Here is a 17,955-nt window from a genome sequence, read left to right on the forward strand (position 1 = left end):
AATTATTTCCCACTAAAAGCCTTGTTTAAATTGGCGAAATTAATTGGAAAAAATAGCTTTCGGCAAACAGCAAAAAGAACAGACTGCAGTATTAACATGTCTTTCAACAAGCATTGTTCAAACTTAATTATTCTTGAAAAGTTTTTTTCCCTTCTTCTTTATATATTGCGCACTTAGGCTTTCAAACAAATCAACCCATCTGCTTTAATAAACAGCTCCTTTATGTCGGTAAGAGCATGTGATGTATGGAGCGGACCATAGCGGCTGGATGGTTTCATATTCCGCTCAGGTGTGCGGGGAGCAGCGCTGGCAGTTTGCCCTCCGCCGCTAAAACAACAGCTTTGACTCTATTCGGAGCAAAACGCACGCCGCTGCGCGCAATCGAGTATTTACCAGACTTTTTCCCCCCTTCTTCTTCTTCTTCTTCTTGACATGCAAACATGTGGCGTGTAAATATGAAAATGAATGAGTGTGAGAGCTCTCCTGGCAGTGACTTCTCTCTCTCCCCCCTTCTCGCTCTCTCTCTCTCTCTCGCTCTCTCTCTCCCTCTCTGTCCCCGGAGAGCAGCGCGTCGGAGAGGAGCGGCTGTAAAAACCAAAGTGGGGCAATGAGACAAGCTGCGCCACAGCTGGCAAATCATCGATTTGAGCATCAGAAACGGGGAGGGGCGGTTCATTTACCTGCCACCCTCTCAAAGCAGCCCTCCTCACATGCCGCTACTCTCCTCTCCTCTACTTCACCCCCGCTGCCCGCAGCGCACGGTTCGCTCGCGTCTTTCTGCGCTCCACCCGCCGTGTGCGCTCCCCCAACTTCGCTCCAACCTCCGCCAGTGCGGTTTCTACAAGACGACCCCCTCCTCCTCATCCGCAGGACTTTTGACTTTTTAAAAACAGTTCTTTCCTCCCACAGAGCAAGTTGCCTATTTTTGGATCTCTCGCCGTGGAGCAGTGACAAGAGGTTGTCCAACTTTTGATGGAAAACAAGAGGTCGGGCGACTGCTGACTTTAAAGGTACGGTCTTCTAGTTTTTACGCACAGTGTTCATGTGTCCCCTAACTGTCACTCTTTTATTTTTAAATGTCTCTGAATATATTTGAAATCACATTTTTTACTTTAGTTGTTGTTGCATAAAAAAAAACAAGGTGCGTCTCCTTGGAATGAGAAGGATGAATTACTGCCGTCTAAATGAATTAAAAGCAATTTTCAGACCTTTATCTTCCGAATCACTTAAAAACCACACAGACCAAAAGTGGCTGCTGGGATTTAATATTTCATAAAGGTAAAAAAAAAAAATAAAATACAGAATCTGAACGCACATGCTTAGTGCTCAATTTAAATGCACGCATTCAAAACTTTTTTTTAATTTTTTTTTTTGCCTTTCTGATTTTAAATGGGCCCGTGTCATTTCTGCACAAATAACCATGCACTCGTGATATTCGCGGGGTTAAGTACATCCATCTCATCTAATTCATTTAACAACTTATTCAGCACGCAGATGAGGAGCAAGAAGTGATGCTGCACACCGCTGCTCCTGACCTGATGATTTTAGGGAACCATGGCATGTCTGCTTTTTATTTTATCCACATTCTCAATCTTAATTTTGCATTTTTGTCTAGCAGGACTTTTAACCACAAAGGAGGCCTTTTACTTTGCTCCATCCTGATGGAGTCAAAGTGTGTGTTGACGAATTCTAAAACAGCTGACATGTCTGTTAGAAATGCTGAATCTATTGCCCGTCTACTTTTACTACTTTTTATTAGGCCATTAGAGCCACTTCATTTATTCTCTCCATATACTTACTATTTAATTACGTGTCAACTTGCTTCAACACTTTTATTGGTTTAGCATGTGTAACGCTCCGAAACACACCGCCTCAGCCCAACAAGGTATATAATACTAAAATAAAATGTGTATTAGACCCACAAAGGGAACAAACAGTTCATGAATTTACTGCTGTCTTTCTGCCTGACTTGGTGTGAGGCAGTCAGATAGAGGTGATGATACAGAGATGGTGTGATACTGTTTGGTCTGCCTGATGGCTTTCGTCACAGTGCTGATAAAAGTAATGTCAGGTACAACCAGACCTGTGTGTGAGAGTGTGTGTGTGTGTGTGTGTTTGATAGAGAGATAGAGAACAGAGAGCAGTTATGAGAAGATGTATTGCCATCTTAAATGTGCGTGGGCGCTGATGTTCTGTGGTTTGCAGGTTTTTAAAGGTTTCACTCTCTGCTCCTTTAGAAAATAGCTGACATTTCACACAGCAGCAAGGCCAGTGGCTTTCACTCTGATATTCGAGCTTATTTATATATAGACATCAGCACAAATACTCTCATGTATGAAAGATATGAGCCTTGCATTGTAGACATAACCCGAGTAATTGATTCTGACGTTCTGAAAAATCACCATCAAGTGCAGAGAAAATCACAATAAAGTCTGGCGAAGAGGTTTGCATTGCGGAAACTTAATCAGACAGTTAAAGGACAATTATCTTGAAATAATCCTTGGCCTTCGGTGTCGCCGCTTGTTTGTTATTTCGCCTGTTGTTCTCAGGCTGTGTGCTTTGCTCGCTCACTTGCAATCAAGCATTGGTATTCTGCATGGGGGAAAAAAGAGGTTATGGCACAATACCGGTGATTTTTTCTCCTTTTATCTTTGCAGATCTGTGGCAGTTCAAGGTGCTGTGGCTTATCTGGTCAGTGTCTTTGACTGCAGTGACACACAGCCCTTTTCCTGTCTCAGGCTGCCATGTGTCACTTCTTGTAAAAGTCCTCAGACAACAAGAAAGCCTCAACGGCAGTTTGTGAACGTTGAGACAAAACTTCTCGGTATTACTCCTCGGCTCTGAGCCTCCACTGTAAACCACTGTTTTATCAGTTTGTGGCGGGGAAGGTGGCACAAACATGCTCACGTACATATCCACGGCGGCATGTCGATATGTTGGGCGAAATTTCTCCACGTAAACTTGTTTAGCAGGAATGATAAGAATCGGAGTGTGAAGACGGCAGCGGTGCTGCATAGGTCTGCCAGGTCACACAGATCCAGTCGTAAAGTCTAAACATCTGTCACCGCTTATTAGTGCATAATTAAATTCTTTGAATGCATTCTGTTGTATTCACAGCGCTTACAATAACCCTACTGTGATTTACAATTAGGAAGTGATCTGGGAAAACACCCAATTGTTTCCACCTTTCTGTCTTTCTTCTTTTCACTTACAGGTTTAGCCTTGTTATACTCTGATTTTTTTTCTCCCCTCCTCAGAGCCTACTTTTGTTTTCATTACAACTTATCGAAACTAGTGCACACAGCATTTACTGTATTGTAGTAGTGTAATAGCAGGAAATGAACTTGTAATGCTCTCCAACAGTGAAGGGCTTCTTCTACTTTTAAATCCCAGCCACACTTTTGCATCACAACTCCGTTAACTGTCTCTACAGCCCAAGAAAACTGTAAAAACCGGAGGGATGATAAGATCTGTGTAGCAGCAGTTAAACCACCTCTCAGACCATATTAGTTAAATATAATTCAGTGGCTGCGCGTCGGCGTGACGAGCTCTCACTCAGGTTAACAGACTCTAAAGAACAGGTTGTCAGATGAGAGCAAGAGTTGACGGCAAAGTCCTGTCCTGTGACCCTGAGAGACCAATTAGGCTGCACATTGGAGAGTACAGGTTGTGATTTTGTTGTTGTTTTTGCTATGCAGTCTTCCCAGAAATTATATAAAGAATGCCTCATCACTTAGCTTTAAAATTTAATTATTCTCTGAATCATTGCTTTCCGTAAAAAATAAGAAATAAAAAAAAAAAAATCCAGAGAAGGTTGTTGTCACGACACACAAAATAGAAACCTGTGTATGTTTGCGACAGCGCAGCCGTCTCAGCTTTGTCTTGGGATTGTTCTTTGAATTCCTGCCGCAAAAGATGCAGATTATTAAAACCCCCTACCGCTGAGTATTTACTGGGAGTTTAGAACTGGGCTGTGCCTCACTTTGCTGAGACTGATATCTCGGCTAAAACCATTAATCGTCTTTCTTTACCACCTCGATAATTATCGCTGTAGCAAAATAACAGCTCAGCAAACAGTGAAATTATACCTGTGGTAGGGAGCAGAGTAAATACCTGTTTAGCTGCCAGCAAATGTATTTATTAGACTGTCGCCAGTAAATAAGAGGCCTGTCTCGTTTTTTAATGTGTGGCTCTTTGGGGATTCCATCCCTCCACACTCCCCGCCATGCCTCCTCTGTATGAAATAGCTCTGTTATGATTGCTAATAGAGGAGAAAGATAACAATGATTCCCTGCTCTTTTTTGATGGCATGTTGCAACTAGTTTGGAAAAAGAAAAGGTTGGTGAGTTAATAATGATTGCTGCATTCCAGGGCTCAAATATGTAAGAAAGCCCCCCCACCTCTGTCAGTTGCAGACATACCACCCTGGGTGCATGCTTAGTGTGTGATTCAGGAGTTACAGCTCATTTTGTCATTATCTGGAAAGTTCTTTATAAAAAAAAAAAGAAAATGAAAGAGGGGAGTAGGGGGGTTATGTTGTCCCAGCATGTTGGACTGCATTTATTTTGGCATATGCTTTGCATGCTGTTGATCCAGATTCCTTGGCTTAGCGATAAAAGCGTCACATTGTTTTTGGGTCCTCACAATCAGCCCCGTTCGCTGAAAGGGTTGGCGTGTCCTCCCCGGGAGATAAAAAACCCAAAGTCCGTCATGTTGGTTTTGTCACGCTTTCACAAAATGACATCCCTCCTATGTTAGATTTTTTGTTGTTTTTTTAGGAGGGGGGTTGTTGTTATTTAGCATGCTTCATGCTACTGTAACAAATACAATTTAAAGACGCATTCAAGTTTTCATGATTCAAATCACATTATTACAGGTCTCATCGTATGTTTTTTTTTTCTGGAGAGGAAAAAAAACTCATTGTGTTTTATTCCGATGCTTGTCTTTATCCGATCTGTGTAGGTTTTTCTGAATCCTTTGTTCAGAGAAAAAAAATGAGCGATTTAGAGGAAAGCGCATCCAGCTAAGATCAGGTTGTTAATACCCACCCACATACCCCAATGAAACAATTTCAACAGATACTGTATTCTCTGTCTCTCTGTCTGTCTAGCACACACACACGTACACGCGCACACACACACACGCGCACACACACATACACACACACACACACACACGGGCACGTACAACACACAAACACAGTTGCCTTATCAACTGTTTTGTTCGTCAGTGGATGGATGATGCATCCTTTGACAAGGGATTAAATATGCAAAGAAAAATATGTAGATAAAGAACCACATCCTTAAGTCTGTGCCTCTTATTCAATACTTCTGCCTAAGCCTCGATATTAAGAGTCCGTTTCCCCACATGCCTGTATTTCATCTTTCCCTTCATCTCAGTGTAGCGTCACTTCTTGCATACTGAGGCGACTAACACCATCCCTTCACCTGCCCTCATTTCCCAAACACTCCCCACAAGGCCGGTTTCCTCTGCCCTTCACCGCCTCTCCCCCACTTGAGGAAAAGCCCAGCAGGACATGTCAACCTTTCTCACCCCTTCAGTCTGTCCTCTCTCCCACAAAGCCATCTTTAGTATCTCTTTCTCTGTCTTAAACACAAACACTCCTGTCTTTCTTACTTCATTTATTGTTATTTGTAGCCGTCCACGAGGCAGAAATTAGAGTTAAATTATTTGGTCATGTGATGAGCAAGGGGTCCAGCGAGCGGTGACAGAAAAGTCGTTTCTTCAAAAATGGCACTGCTTCTGATGCCTGTTGATTGATATGACTAATCACTTCTATAATTCAATAAAGGCGGAATAAAGTTGATAAACAAGGTCGGAGAAGGGTCCTCTCAGCGAGGCCGGGTGGGAATGTAGCTTTGAATCTTCAATACAGATCCCTGTGAGGAGGGCTTGAAGTGACCTGGTGTGTGGCTCAGCGGTAACCTGATGTTGGGGTTCAGGCTCGACCCCTGAGGGCAGAGGCCTCGTCAGATACAGCGTGGAAACATGCTCGCCGCTGCCGCCGAGCGGATGTACATGTGTCTGTCTGTCTGTGGCGTGCAGCTGTGTGGGAGTTGCATTGTGTACAGTGTGCACCACATACCATAGGGGTAGTTGCCGAGAGTGAAGAGTTGTGAAAGGAAAAAGGGTAACAGCGGAGAGCGGTCGTTCCACGCACGTCCCAGTGTTCGTCTTCCATGGCGACGCAGAAACCCGCCGAGGCAAACTGGCATTAGGCCTTCCTGTCAGCAGACCTGAGGTGGAGACCACTTGCTCCGCTTCTATTTCTGTCGACTTCATGTGATTATAAAACAATTAAGTACTTAGGAGCCGACTCTCAGTTCATTACATCCCCCTTGTTCTTTCTTTCTCTCTTTTCTGCAGCCTCCCACACCAAAGTGTGGACATATGAGAAATGTAGAAATCACCTTCTTTTGCTGGTAATTGAAAGCCACACTCGATGTATGCGAGGCTAATGGAAAACACGAAACTAATTTGATTTGAAGGTATCTTCATAATGGAATATTTAGTCGATTTGTGCTTACCTCGCAGTAACTGATTAAGCAACTTTTCACGGTTCTCGCATGTGGAAATGTTAATAAACCGCCGCAGCCCTAAACTCTATACACAAACGTGTTTGTGCGGGAAAATCAGTTGTTTTCAAAAACATTTCCGAGAAGACAATAAAGAAAGTGAGACTGTGTCTAACTAAATGATGACGCATTGTGCTTGTATTCAGATTGAAATATTCTTTTTCTAGGAAACATAATATTATGTTTTGCACTACATATATGTATAAGATCAAAAGCACTAAACAAGTTCCAAAAGTCAACCGCCTCCCTTTTGCATGAATTTATATGTAATGAAAATTAAACCACATAAAACACTAGTTATTCTGCAACAATTCAGTGTTTTTGTTTGGACAAAAGATTCATTTTATTTTTGTCACTTTTACTACTCATTTAATTGCTTGTTGGGTTTTGCACGGCATCTACTGTACAACACCCTTGTTTTCATTTCTTCACTGTACATGACATTTTCTGTCTCGCTGAGTGCACCCACACTGATGCAGGCGTGTTGTGACACGTTCCTCGACAGATTATTAAATCCTCTGCAGCCTCTAATAATACTATTATGTTTATGTGTGTGTTTTTATTGTGGGAGACACTTGCAGAAAGAGCTCAAAGTCGAACCGGTGACAGTGCTTTCCCCCATGCTGTTCGCTCAGACTGGATGCGCAGACTAATTTGTATTAGTAACCAAATAATCGTATTAATGCCCATTAGAAGCATCACAAGTGGCGAGCATGAAGACATCACAACACCTACGTAGAGTAAGTGATGGCGCCGCTTCGCCTGACACACTAAATAAAGACGCTTCTCGATGCTGAGCCAACAACGATACATTTTCTTATTCTTTCTCAGTCTTTCTGTCCCTTTTGTGTTCTGATTATTAGTGTCGATTTTAAAGAAAAACACATAATACTTCATTCCTTCTCAGACACAAACGTGCGGTTTAAAAAGCATCGGGCCAGATATGATACTTTTGGTACGTGTGTTATGGAAAAAACACACTGTACCTGTGATAACGCACAAATAGAAGGTGAAATGTATTTAAATATGATTTAAATATGAGGTGTCTCATGTTGCAATTTAGCATCCAGTCTGTCATGTCATTTTTCATGATTTCTTTACAAATGTAGCCATCAGGCACAAAATCCTGCCTGAACAATTACACTTGTACATGCATAACGCACCACATGCTGTATCTCCCCAACACAAAGCCACACAGGCTTGTAAAAACCCACCTTGAACAGAGCTAAATCTGTATTCAGCACATGATTATAACAGCACACAGCTAGTATTTTTAAACAGGCTTTCTGTGTTTCAAAACCTATTTTCCCTCTTTTCTGTGTGATACAAAACGGTATATGTTAATTGATAATCAGCAGTGTTGATTCAGTGGTGCATTCAGTGCAAATCTGTGCCCTTCTGGATGTCAGAGGGTTTTCACAGCCACGTCGGTGCCAACCTAGCTGGCAGTGCCGGCACCTGTTGGCGGTGCCAAGGCCTGGCAGGGGTTATCGATGCTCTCTGATGGTGCCCGACAATCACAGTGGAAATGACTGCGGCTGCTTGCGTCATGCCAGATAGAAAAGAGCATTTGCCGACAATGGCTCGCTTTCACCACCGCTCCTGTTTTCCGAATGCTGCTAACTGCAGCCAAGGAAAGAAAAAAAAGAGTGAGAGAAACAGGAGCTGTGGCGAACATCATGTAAAACATGTCAAATGCGGAAAACATGTCAACATGCAGAATGTTGTGCAGCAATGCTGGGCAAGTCTCGGTGATGAACAGCAGTCTGCTGACGAGAAGGTTTAGGTGTGGAGGGCTGCAGTCTGTCACGTTGCTGCACATCACAGTGGACATGAACAGATTTTAGAGAAAATGCAACTGACTAAAATTCACTATAAGCATAAAATACTGCTAGTTTATCATAAAAATATATAGTTGCAGGACATCAGTATCTACAGTGCAGTAAAGGGCTCAATAATACAGACAATAACTGGATTCATTTGTGATTTTTTTCTACCTTGTCTTTAGCGACTAGGTAACAATCTCCCTCTCGCATTTTTCACATGCTGAATAATATCTAATGTTGAAATGAGTCTCTAATTACGCCACAGTTTGGGTCCTTTATTCAGACACATAGCAGAGCCATTTAACCACACTGCACACCGCAGCTGTGTTTAGTATACAGTGTTGGCAGCTCACTGAAACCCAGAGAATGGTTAAGATAAGAATTGATCGGTGAATCTGTGTGGCAACCTCTGCACGTGAATTCAAACATGTCAGGGTCGTGCACAAGCAGTTTCAACAACTCTTCCATTTCCTGTTAGAAAACCACAGACGTGGGACCCTTTTAAATGAAGCCGCCCCCTCAGAACTTACAACTCGTACTATATTGCAAGACGTTGCTCCATCTCAGGTCCAAAAGGTTAGTTTCACATTATACTTTTCTGTTAAAAGCTTCACCACTGGCCTTCTGCTGTGAATTTCTAATGCAGTCTTTTCGGACACAAACGTATTGTGAAATGAAGAAACTTTCGACCTCACATAGGTAGGTGGAACAGCGATTTGGTTTCACAACTCGGGGTTGAATGAGAGGTGTAACTGTACTGTTTCTGCTGCCTAGACATACGCTTCCTCCATAACCAGTCAGTTAATCTGTTACCGTTTTATTCTAAAGGACTCCACTTTTTCCCTCTGAAACTGAGCACCTTCTGTGAATTTAAATGATTTTCTTCATTTCGGTGCTTTGCAGAGTTTCTTCGATCGCCGTTGTCAGTGGTTACAGTCGGGCTAAGCTGTGACGCTCCCATTTGCGGGGTTGCATTGTTTATGAAACAGCAGCTTTGTTTGAGACGATTTGCCATCACTGTATTTACAGTCTCACGCAGAGAGATGAGCTTTACGAGCCCTGCAAAGATTTATTAGTAAGCATATAGCGTTATTTAGCTTTTCACAGGCGCCTGACCTCCACGGTCGGCTCACAACCTCTGGCTCTGTCACTGTGATAGGTGTACACGCTTCCTGTTTTCTGTTGGTTTCCTGTTTTTGTTCTTACATAACCTGGACAGACATACTTGTAGCTCTTTTAAAAAAAACTTTTTTTAGGTATTGGCTTGGTGAGTTAGATAAGAAAGCCACAGCTTTCTTTTTGTGTAAGCCAATTCATATTCAAAAAAATGTGCTTATTATTAAATCTGTGGAACAGTGGTAAAGCATTAATGAAACTTTATATATATACACCTTTCAGTGGTTTTATACTGTGTGGTATTTTTAAAATAAAAGTAAATTTGATATGTGTATAAATGACCTTTGTCTCACACACTCCCCCCTCTGGCTCTTCACAGAAGCTAAAGATGGAGAGTCAGAAACCTCTACATACATCTCACACTAGCAGACACCATCGGTTTATTTATTGTCACCTGTGTCTCTATGTATGTGTCCACATTAGAGTGGCCTTCGCTCTCAAAGTCAGAGTGAAATTGTTATTATGAGGCCACCTTGAGGTTCTGTACGAACGTCATATCAGGCTTTTATTGACAATATCAACAGATTATCTTTTTCTGATGTTTTTACACACTGCTCTGGAGAGCTTCATGGAATAATTACAAAATAAGAACAATAGCTTCACATCAACTCCCAGTGGTCACCAAACATTCCTTACCTGTCTCTCTCCACTTTGACAGTTCAAGGTTTGTTGACAATATCAACAGGGATTAGCTTGTCTAATATTTTGGTATAATCTACTTTGACATAACACATTAGAACTTGCAACGGAGGTAAAGTTTGGGAGATTGACCAGGGATGTGATGTAAGGGCGCCTTTTAAATTTTTTTTGTCTTTTTCACTGCATTGTCATTAAGTGATGTCAAGCTGACCTAAATTACAAGACAGCAAAAAAGGAGAAAACACAAATCAGCACTCTTTTCAAATATAATTATTACATCATGCTGTTTACAATGCAATAAGTAAATATTAGACTGAGAAATCACTGCAGCTTAATGTTGACTCCAGCTGTCCAGCTAAAGTATGTCACTCACATCATAAATATGCATCAGATCAAATTGGATATTGAATATTATTGCCATGATGCTGTCTTTCAAGAGTGCTAGATGTAAAATAATACCTACATATGTGTATAAATATGCAGATTTCTGTATATTTTTGGTCATTTTTTCATTTGATTTATGCTTTTACACACTTTAATGGCTTCATGTTTGACTTTTGACATCACTTTATAGCATATATAATACTCTATAAGACAAATCACACTTATCTGATTGATTTTTAATCAAATACATGTAAGTTATGAGAGCGTTTTAAGTTACCACCTGTTAATGCTCACCTTTACTTTGTCATGTTTATATAATTGAAAGCGCAGGTCAAATAGTTCACTTTTCTTTTTCTTTCTTTTTTTGGTATCTGCAGCCAAATCACTGCATGTGAACTGCTTTTTAAAATAAAAACTATACGTAATTTTTACTCAATAAATAAACACACATCATAAATTAAGGTATCCGGTGTGTGTGAGCATCTGTGTGTGTGTGTGTGTGTGTGTGTGTTGCCGGTAATAAATGCAGGACCGCCTCACTCTAATCAAGCTGATTAAAAATTCCTGCGCGCACAGCCGCAAATCGCACCACCGTTCCTCCCCGTTGTGTGTGTGCACGCGTGTGTGTGTTTATGCGCGTGTGTGGTTCCCCTCTTCCCGGTCCACTTTCTCCACTTTATTTGTCTCCGACAGGACTTTTTCCGGCCTGACATGCGGAGGAATCACGCGTTTTATTCTAACACAGAGGGGATTATTTCTCTCTCCTTTCCTCCATATATTAAATCCTATATTTCCCCCTCTATTTTTATTTTTTTTACATTTTTTTTTTCACCCCCTCTCTCCACCACGCCATCTGAAATGAGGAGGAGAAAGGGGGAAAGCACAGGCAACAGCAGCAGCGGCGGCGGCAGCACCAGCAGCGAGGAGAGGAGAGGGGGGAGTGATGAGTCAATACAACTAATAATTTAATGGGGACAGAGAGGGAGAGACGGAGTGAGAGGGGGAGAGACAGAGAGGGAGATAGAAAGAAAGAGGAGCTCCGTCCGGACGCCAATCCCCAACCAACAGGACACCTCCTACTATTACTATCGCAGGCAGCTCTCTTATGCATCCACAGCAAGCCTTATTTATCCGCGACGTCGGAAAGTAAACCGCACTTTTTGACCCCCCTCTCCTTGTTTTATTTTGCGAACCTGTTCCGACTGTCCGCATATCGTCTCCACATCGCCTCCATAGCGGTTATTATTGTTATTATTATTATTTCTTCCTCTTCAGTCTGCCGGTAGCTGAGCCGACGTTGAGCTATTCTTGTTCATCCACAACGAGGGTTTTATTGGGTCTCGGCGGCGCTTGTTTTTATCACAACTGTGTCCGAGGTGCTGAGCTTCAATGCTGGCGGCTGCTAACTGAACTGTACCGCCGCCTGCTCGCCGATTCGGATGTTGTGCTGCGAACTAAAGCCGAAGTCGCCTTCACTTGTAACCGATGGACGCGGCTAACCGCTCACTTTAAGCTAAATGTCGCCGGTTTGGACGGTTTCCCCCCCTCCGGTTGGACGGAATTAGCTAGAGCTACACACACAGACACACAACCCGCTTACCAATGTTCGCCTATCGCGGTCCATCTCGACCTCGTCGTCCCTTCCACAGACCCGGCTTGTTGTTTTTTCGCACCGCCTGCCAGTCCAAGAAGAGCAGGAGAAAGCGTCTTTTAAAAATTTGATAACCTTTCGCTGTCATGCACACGTAGAGAGACAACAAGAGAGGAACCGGGAGTTGCTTCTTTTTTTCTTTTCTTTTCTACCCTGGCCAAACTTGAAGAAGACGCGTTTTCCAGGCGGTGTTTTATGCTCTCCAGTGCTGAAGTGCTGCGTCTCAGGTTGGTTTTTATTTACTCTGCTTGTCCTCTCTTAACTCCCCCTTTAGAGGTAATGTGTCCATTTGAACTATTGCTCCGTTTTTTGTGTGTTTTAAGGTCATTTAAAAATCCTGACCTGGATCCGGACTCCATCCGGGTCTGGATTCCTTTGCCCCCTATTTGCGGGGAATTAGTTGCCTCATTGCATGTTATGAATGGGGGAGTTCATGATCTTTTGCATGGGGGTGGATGATTTTGCCCTTTTCACTCATTGACAACAGCATTCCAGTTCATGGCCATCAGGACCCATTAAACTGCACGCATAATTACGTTAGTATTTCATATTATAAGTGGTCAAATCTTCAAGTTTTCCCTGCAGCTCTAGTAATTGTCATGGTTCAGCTTGGTGTCTGTGCACTAAAGCACCTGTGGGTGCAGCAGCCATCCTCTATCTTTCCTCTCTGTCAGTCCCTCCCTTGTCTTTTCTTTCCTACTTTAACTTTTGATGACTACCCTCATGAGTCAGCAACTGCATGTTGTGGAGTTTCCTCAAGCTCAACTTGTAAACTCATTGCTTGCCGTGGATATTGTGCTGCACTTGCAAAAATCTGAAAGTGAGCTTCACACCTGTACGAAGTCACCGTTTCTGCGTCTGTCACTTCAAAATGACGTTGCGGCCTTTTTGCCTGCTTTTCCCTCCGAGCTGCGTCATGAATGTGAAGCCACACGAAGTGACTCACAAACCGAATTACGTTGGTTTCCCCCTCTGTGCGTGTACCGCAGCAGAACCTTGTTCCTTGAACTGCACTGTACTCATTCAAGTGGAATCTCCCAGCAAATGAATGTGTTTGCGCTAAAACCAGGGCTTGTTTGCCCCCTTTCGCATGGGACACCCATACATAATACATGCATTGAAAAATGGGAACATTACAGCAGCACGAAAACGTCACCGTGGACCGAGTCATTAAAACTGAGGGGAATTGACAGTTACTGCTGTAATGGGTCTGTTCTCAGAGGTCTCAATTACTTAAAGCACTTTTTTTTTTGCTCAATAAAAATGTCCCCTCATGTCTTCACATGTCAGTGATATCAACACAAAAGATTTTGGGCTCATTGCTTGCCTTGTACCATATTTCTGCTGCCACACACGCACACACCTCTGCTGACAGCTGAATGGTTGTGCTTCTGTCCCCCCAGGTGATAGTGAGCAGAGGTGCTGAGAATGATGGAACATCTCAGCGAGACGTGTTTGGTCAAGGAGAACTCTGAGCTGGTCAACAGCATGGCAGAGGCCAAAGCCCCGCCGGCCAAGCTGCCACGGCTGGAGCAGAACGGCAGCCCCCTGGGCCGGGCCAGGCTGGGCAGCACCGGGGCCAAACTAGCCGGGGTCCCATACAAACCCACCAGCCACCTGCTGAAGACCTGCCACAAGAGAGGTAGGAGGGGCAGAGTGTGCGCGAGTCTGGACCAGCCGTGCAGCGTTTAGCTCATCAACCCTCCAGTCGATCAAAAGAAAATTAGTTTGATTTATTGCTAATAATGCTAAACAGTCGCAGCTTCCAGCATGTCAGCATTTGTGATTTTCTCAGACCCCTGTAATTGTACATTTTGGGGGGTTTTAGCGCTGTTTATTGGAGAAAAATGGCAATTTGAAGACTTTACCTCGGGTCCTGGGAAATTGTGTGCAGCACCCCAGTCGCTTAATCAATTACTTGATTGACAGAAAATTAATAACTTGCCAAAAACAAGAACATTTTCAAGCAGAAATACAAAAGATGTGCTTCACTATTATGAAAACATTCTGCTTTTTTCTGTTTTATGTGACAGTAAATGGAATTTTTGAGAGTTTGAAGTGATAGTGGGACAAACAAGCAATTTAAACATGCTTGCTACTGGCCTTGGGAAATTTTCCTGTTCTTGCTGTTTTATTGACAAAATGAATAATCGAGAGAGAATTTTCCACAGATTAATTGATAATTAAAATAACCGTTACTTGCAGCCCTAATTTCTGACATCACATACATGCTTCATTAATTAATCAGACGCTTCACAAAATAATCAACAAAAGAATTAATGGGTAGTTGCAGCCTGTATCAACTGAATATAAAACAAATATAGTTTAAATAAGTTTTGTGAGCATTTGAGCACGAGAAAAATAAGCCTTGTAAATGGAGGAAAGCAATTTAAAGGCAGTTCGAGTTTCCCCCCCACCCCACGCGCACACACACACACACACACACACACACACACACACACACACACACACACACACACACACACACACACACACACACACACACACACATCACCTTCCACCCACCACCACCCCTACATGCTCTCCAAAACTCTTAAACCTTTTTACAATGCTTCTTTAGTCATCTCAGCACACACACACTGCACACACTCCCACTTATTTGCCCAGACAATAGCTAATAGAAGAGCACTGTGAGAATTATTCCTGTGTGGTGCTGCATAGCGCTGTGTCACTGCTCCTCTCTCCAGCCGCAGCCCTCCTGCTCTGACATTTGTTTATTAAGGGAAAGTTTCAGTCCTTTAAGAGCCATTGCTGTTTAAAGGGGACCTTTACTTTGAGATTATGACATAGCTTTTTAATATAACCGGTGTCGTCTTGTGAAAAACACGGCGGGCATAGTCATCTAATATATGAACCTTTTATGATTATGTTTTCTTATTTTTTAGTAGGTTGGAAATGAGTTTCAAAACCTGCAGGTTTGGAGTCGTAATAGCACTTGGCCGCGAACGCTCAACTGTTTGTTTGTTTGGCTGGTTTGGTTTTCTTTGGCCAAGAGGGACTCAGGAACTCTTGGAATGTGACTGTGTGAGTGTCCTCGGATGGGCCGTTTCTCTTATTTGCTCATTTTATATATGTGTTGCACCCCAGCTGAGAGCCTAATTTTTCACCTTCATCATCTCTGCCTCTTTTGGCTTCCTACCACTTTCCTCCCCCAAGCCTCCTCTTTGCCCTACCCTCCCCTCCTTTCCCCTCTCGTCAGTTTTTTCAGTTTAGCAAAGGGTGAAGTAGCCGAGGGAGGCGGGCGGGCCGTCACGGAGGCTTCGCAGAGGGCCCACAGTGGGCATTGTGTCCGAGCCCGAAACAATATTTACCGCAGCCCTCTCTGGGCTCCCTGGAAACAAAGCCAGTATTGATCCCCCAAATGAACCTACACAGCAGTCTTTATTGTTAGATCTTTATCTATTAAAATCAGGGGAGGAGAAAAGCAGCTCTTTCAGCACATTCCCTTGCATCTGTCGGCTTATTGATTGTTTTGCCAGAGCTGTGTGCATCTTCTGGAATGCCGGGGATCGGAAAATATTAGAATGTGAATCATTTTTATCTGCAGTGACAATAAATGCACAGAAATTTGTTCAGGTGACAACGGGGTGGAAAAATTGTGAGGAAGTAGGGCAACAGGGCACCTCAGAAACGGTGCAAGGTACAGTAAGCTATAGATATCTTCTGCATCAACACTTTGACAGGATTTTAAAAGTTGAAAACACCAAGTCGCCTTGTGCCCTTAAACTTTTTTAAATTTCAGGGATGTTATTTCAGCAAAAATGGTATATTGGGTGATATTTGCACAGTTGGTCCCTTAAACATTTGACAGTCTCTGGACAAAGATTGTTCATTCCACTCAACAGCAGAGCCACTGTTGACACAGACTAGTAAACCTCAGGGCGCAGAGGTGGCTCGGGATTTGAAGCGCTGCATCATGGGAAGATGATTTTGGGTTGGCAGGCAGTGGAAAAGGCTAATGTGATCCCAGCACCTTGACAGCGAATAAACAGTATGTTGAGCCAAAAGGAGACAGACGAGTTGAAGCATTTTTGTGGCTGCTAGTTGACACTGAGCTAAAGGTTATAATTCTGTCTATAATATACACATTGGCTTTTTAAAAACTCATACTGGTCATTGCAGGCCATGGTCTAACACGTCTGCAGTATTACATCATCATCTTAAAGCGTATGGCTGCAGGAAGGAATCCTCCAACAGTTACTGATAAAGAATTGTCTTAAAATGGGAATACAGGGACAAAAACCATCTTGGAGGAGGAAGATCCAGGGAATTGAAAAACGACACAAGAGACAAAAAGATGTGAAACAGATTCGGTGTCTGAGATCGTGCACTTCTGTAATGTTTGATTCCTCCAAGGAAACATGACAGATTGGCATTGGGACAGAAAGGTGAAGGTTTAAATGGAAATTGCCCCATAAAAGATGAAATATGCCTTTGTAGTCCAAACTCATCCTTTTTTCGGTCCAGAGCTTCTACCCGGCAGCAATCGAGTCATTCACTTATAATCCCTTGACACTCAACCTCAGTGTAACTTAATCATCGGGGCTAAATATTAATCTCATCCCTCCGCAAACAGAATACTGAAGGTCAGAGTTTGCATGTGAAGAAATGTGAACCCTCTCAGTCTTCACTTGTGTCTCCATGTCCTCAGGCAACATGCTGCCCGTGTTCTGTGTCGTCGAGCACTACGAGAATCCCATGGATTTTGACAGCAAGGAGGAGCACGCCGAATTTGTCCTGGTGCGTAAGGACATGCTCTTCAATCAGCTCATCGAGATGGCCCTGCTCTCACTGGGCTACTCCCACAGCTCGGCAGCCCAGGCCAAAGGTAACCGCTGATGACTCTCATCATCGTCTCTTCATTCTCCTCCCCAATCTGCCACTCTTCTTTAATTTTCCTTTTCTCTCTAAAGCTCATTAATGTCTTCTCTTCATTATTTTCTGCTACTTTTGCACACTCTCAAACACACTCTCCTTCTGCCTCACACATGCTACACACACACACACACACACACTCTGTGACCATAATAGCCTACCGCCAGCAGATCTGAAGCCACAGTAACACATCCTGACACTGATCCCAGACAGGAGATGCTCAAGTCTCCCAGGGGTCACACACACTCACACATTCCCACACAGATATGTGCTCGCTCAGACAGAGCCTCGACGCTCAGTTTTACCCGCTAAAATGTTTACATGCACATTCATATGCAACGCTCCTACTGTGCATACACATTTCATACTGCACATATTTATACACACACACACACACACACACGCTCAGTGACTCAATAGGTGGGAGGGGCAGGTGGAGGAAAAGGTCTGCTAATTGCACTTGAACACACGCAGGCCGAGGGTGGCTGCTTCAAGGTGCCTCTTTGTGTGCTCTTTTATTACAGCCTGTCCATCACACTTACATACACATCCTAGTTCACCTTTTTTTCATACGCAGTCTTCCTTCTCGGTACCTGCTGTGTGGGCTGCCACTGTTTTTCAGGCAGTCTCAGATGACATTCCTGCATGGTCGTTGTGATTTTAGTAACAAATGAAGAAAATGAAAAGCATTTATGGCACTGTAATGCTCCTACGATATCTACACATGCCATTATTTATTACTGTGCACATGTGACTGTCTTAAAATGAACAGTGACAGCCAGCTAAG

At 43.1% G+C, this 17,955-nt stretch overlaps 1 protein-coding gene across 5 annotated transcripts in view; it reads left to right on the forward strand.

Moving 5' to 3' along the window:
• The first annotated feature begins 576 nt into the window (after positions 1-576).
• Positions 577-17,955, forward strand: part of LOC110950838 (DNA-binding protein SATB1) — a 58,136-nt gene continuing 40,757 nt past the window's right edge. For 2 of the 5 annotated variants that reach the window (XM_051956942.1, XM_051956941.1), the window contains exons 1-3: positions 577-1,010; positions 13,676-13,914; positions 16,945-17,121. In XM_051956942.1, the coding sequence (XP_051812902.1) occupies positions 13,701-13,914; positions 16,945-17,121 (391 nt within the window). In that variant the 5' untranslated portion in view covers positions 577-1,010; positions 13,676-13,700. Of the gene's footprint in view, positions 1,011-11,294; positions 12,500-13,675; positions 13,915-16,944; positions 17,122-17,955 lie in introns of those variants that run through there. The other 3 variants (XM_022193642.2, XM_022193641.2, XM_051956943.1) reach the window with 3 other exon arrangements.

Source organism: Acanthochromis polyacanthus, chromosome 12, assembly GCF_021347895.1.
Source record: "Acanthochromis polyacanthus isolate Apoly-LR-REF ecotype Palm Island chromosome 12, KAUST_Apoly_ChrSc, whole genome shotgun sequence".
Classification (NCBI taxonomy): Eukaryota; Metazoa; Chordata; class Actinopteri; family Pomacentridae; genus Acanthochromis; species Acanthochromis polyacanthus.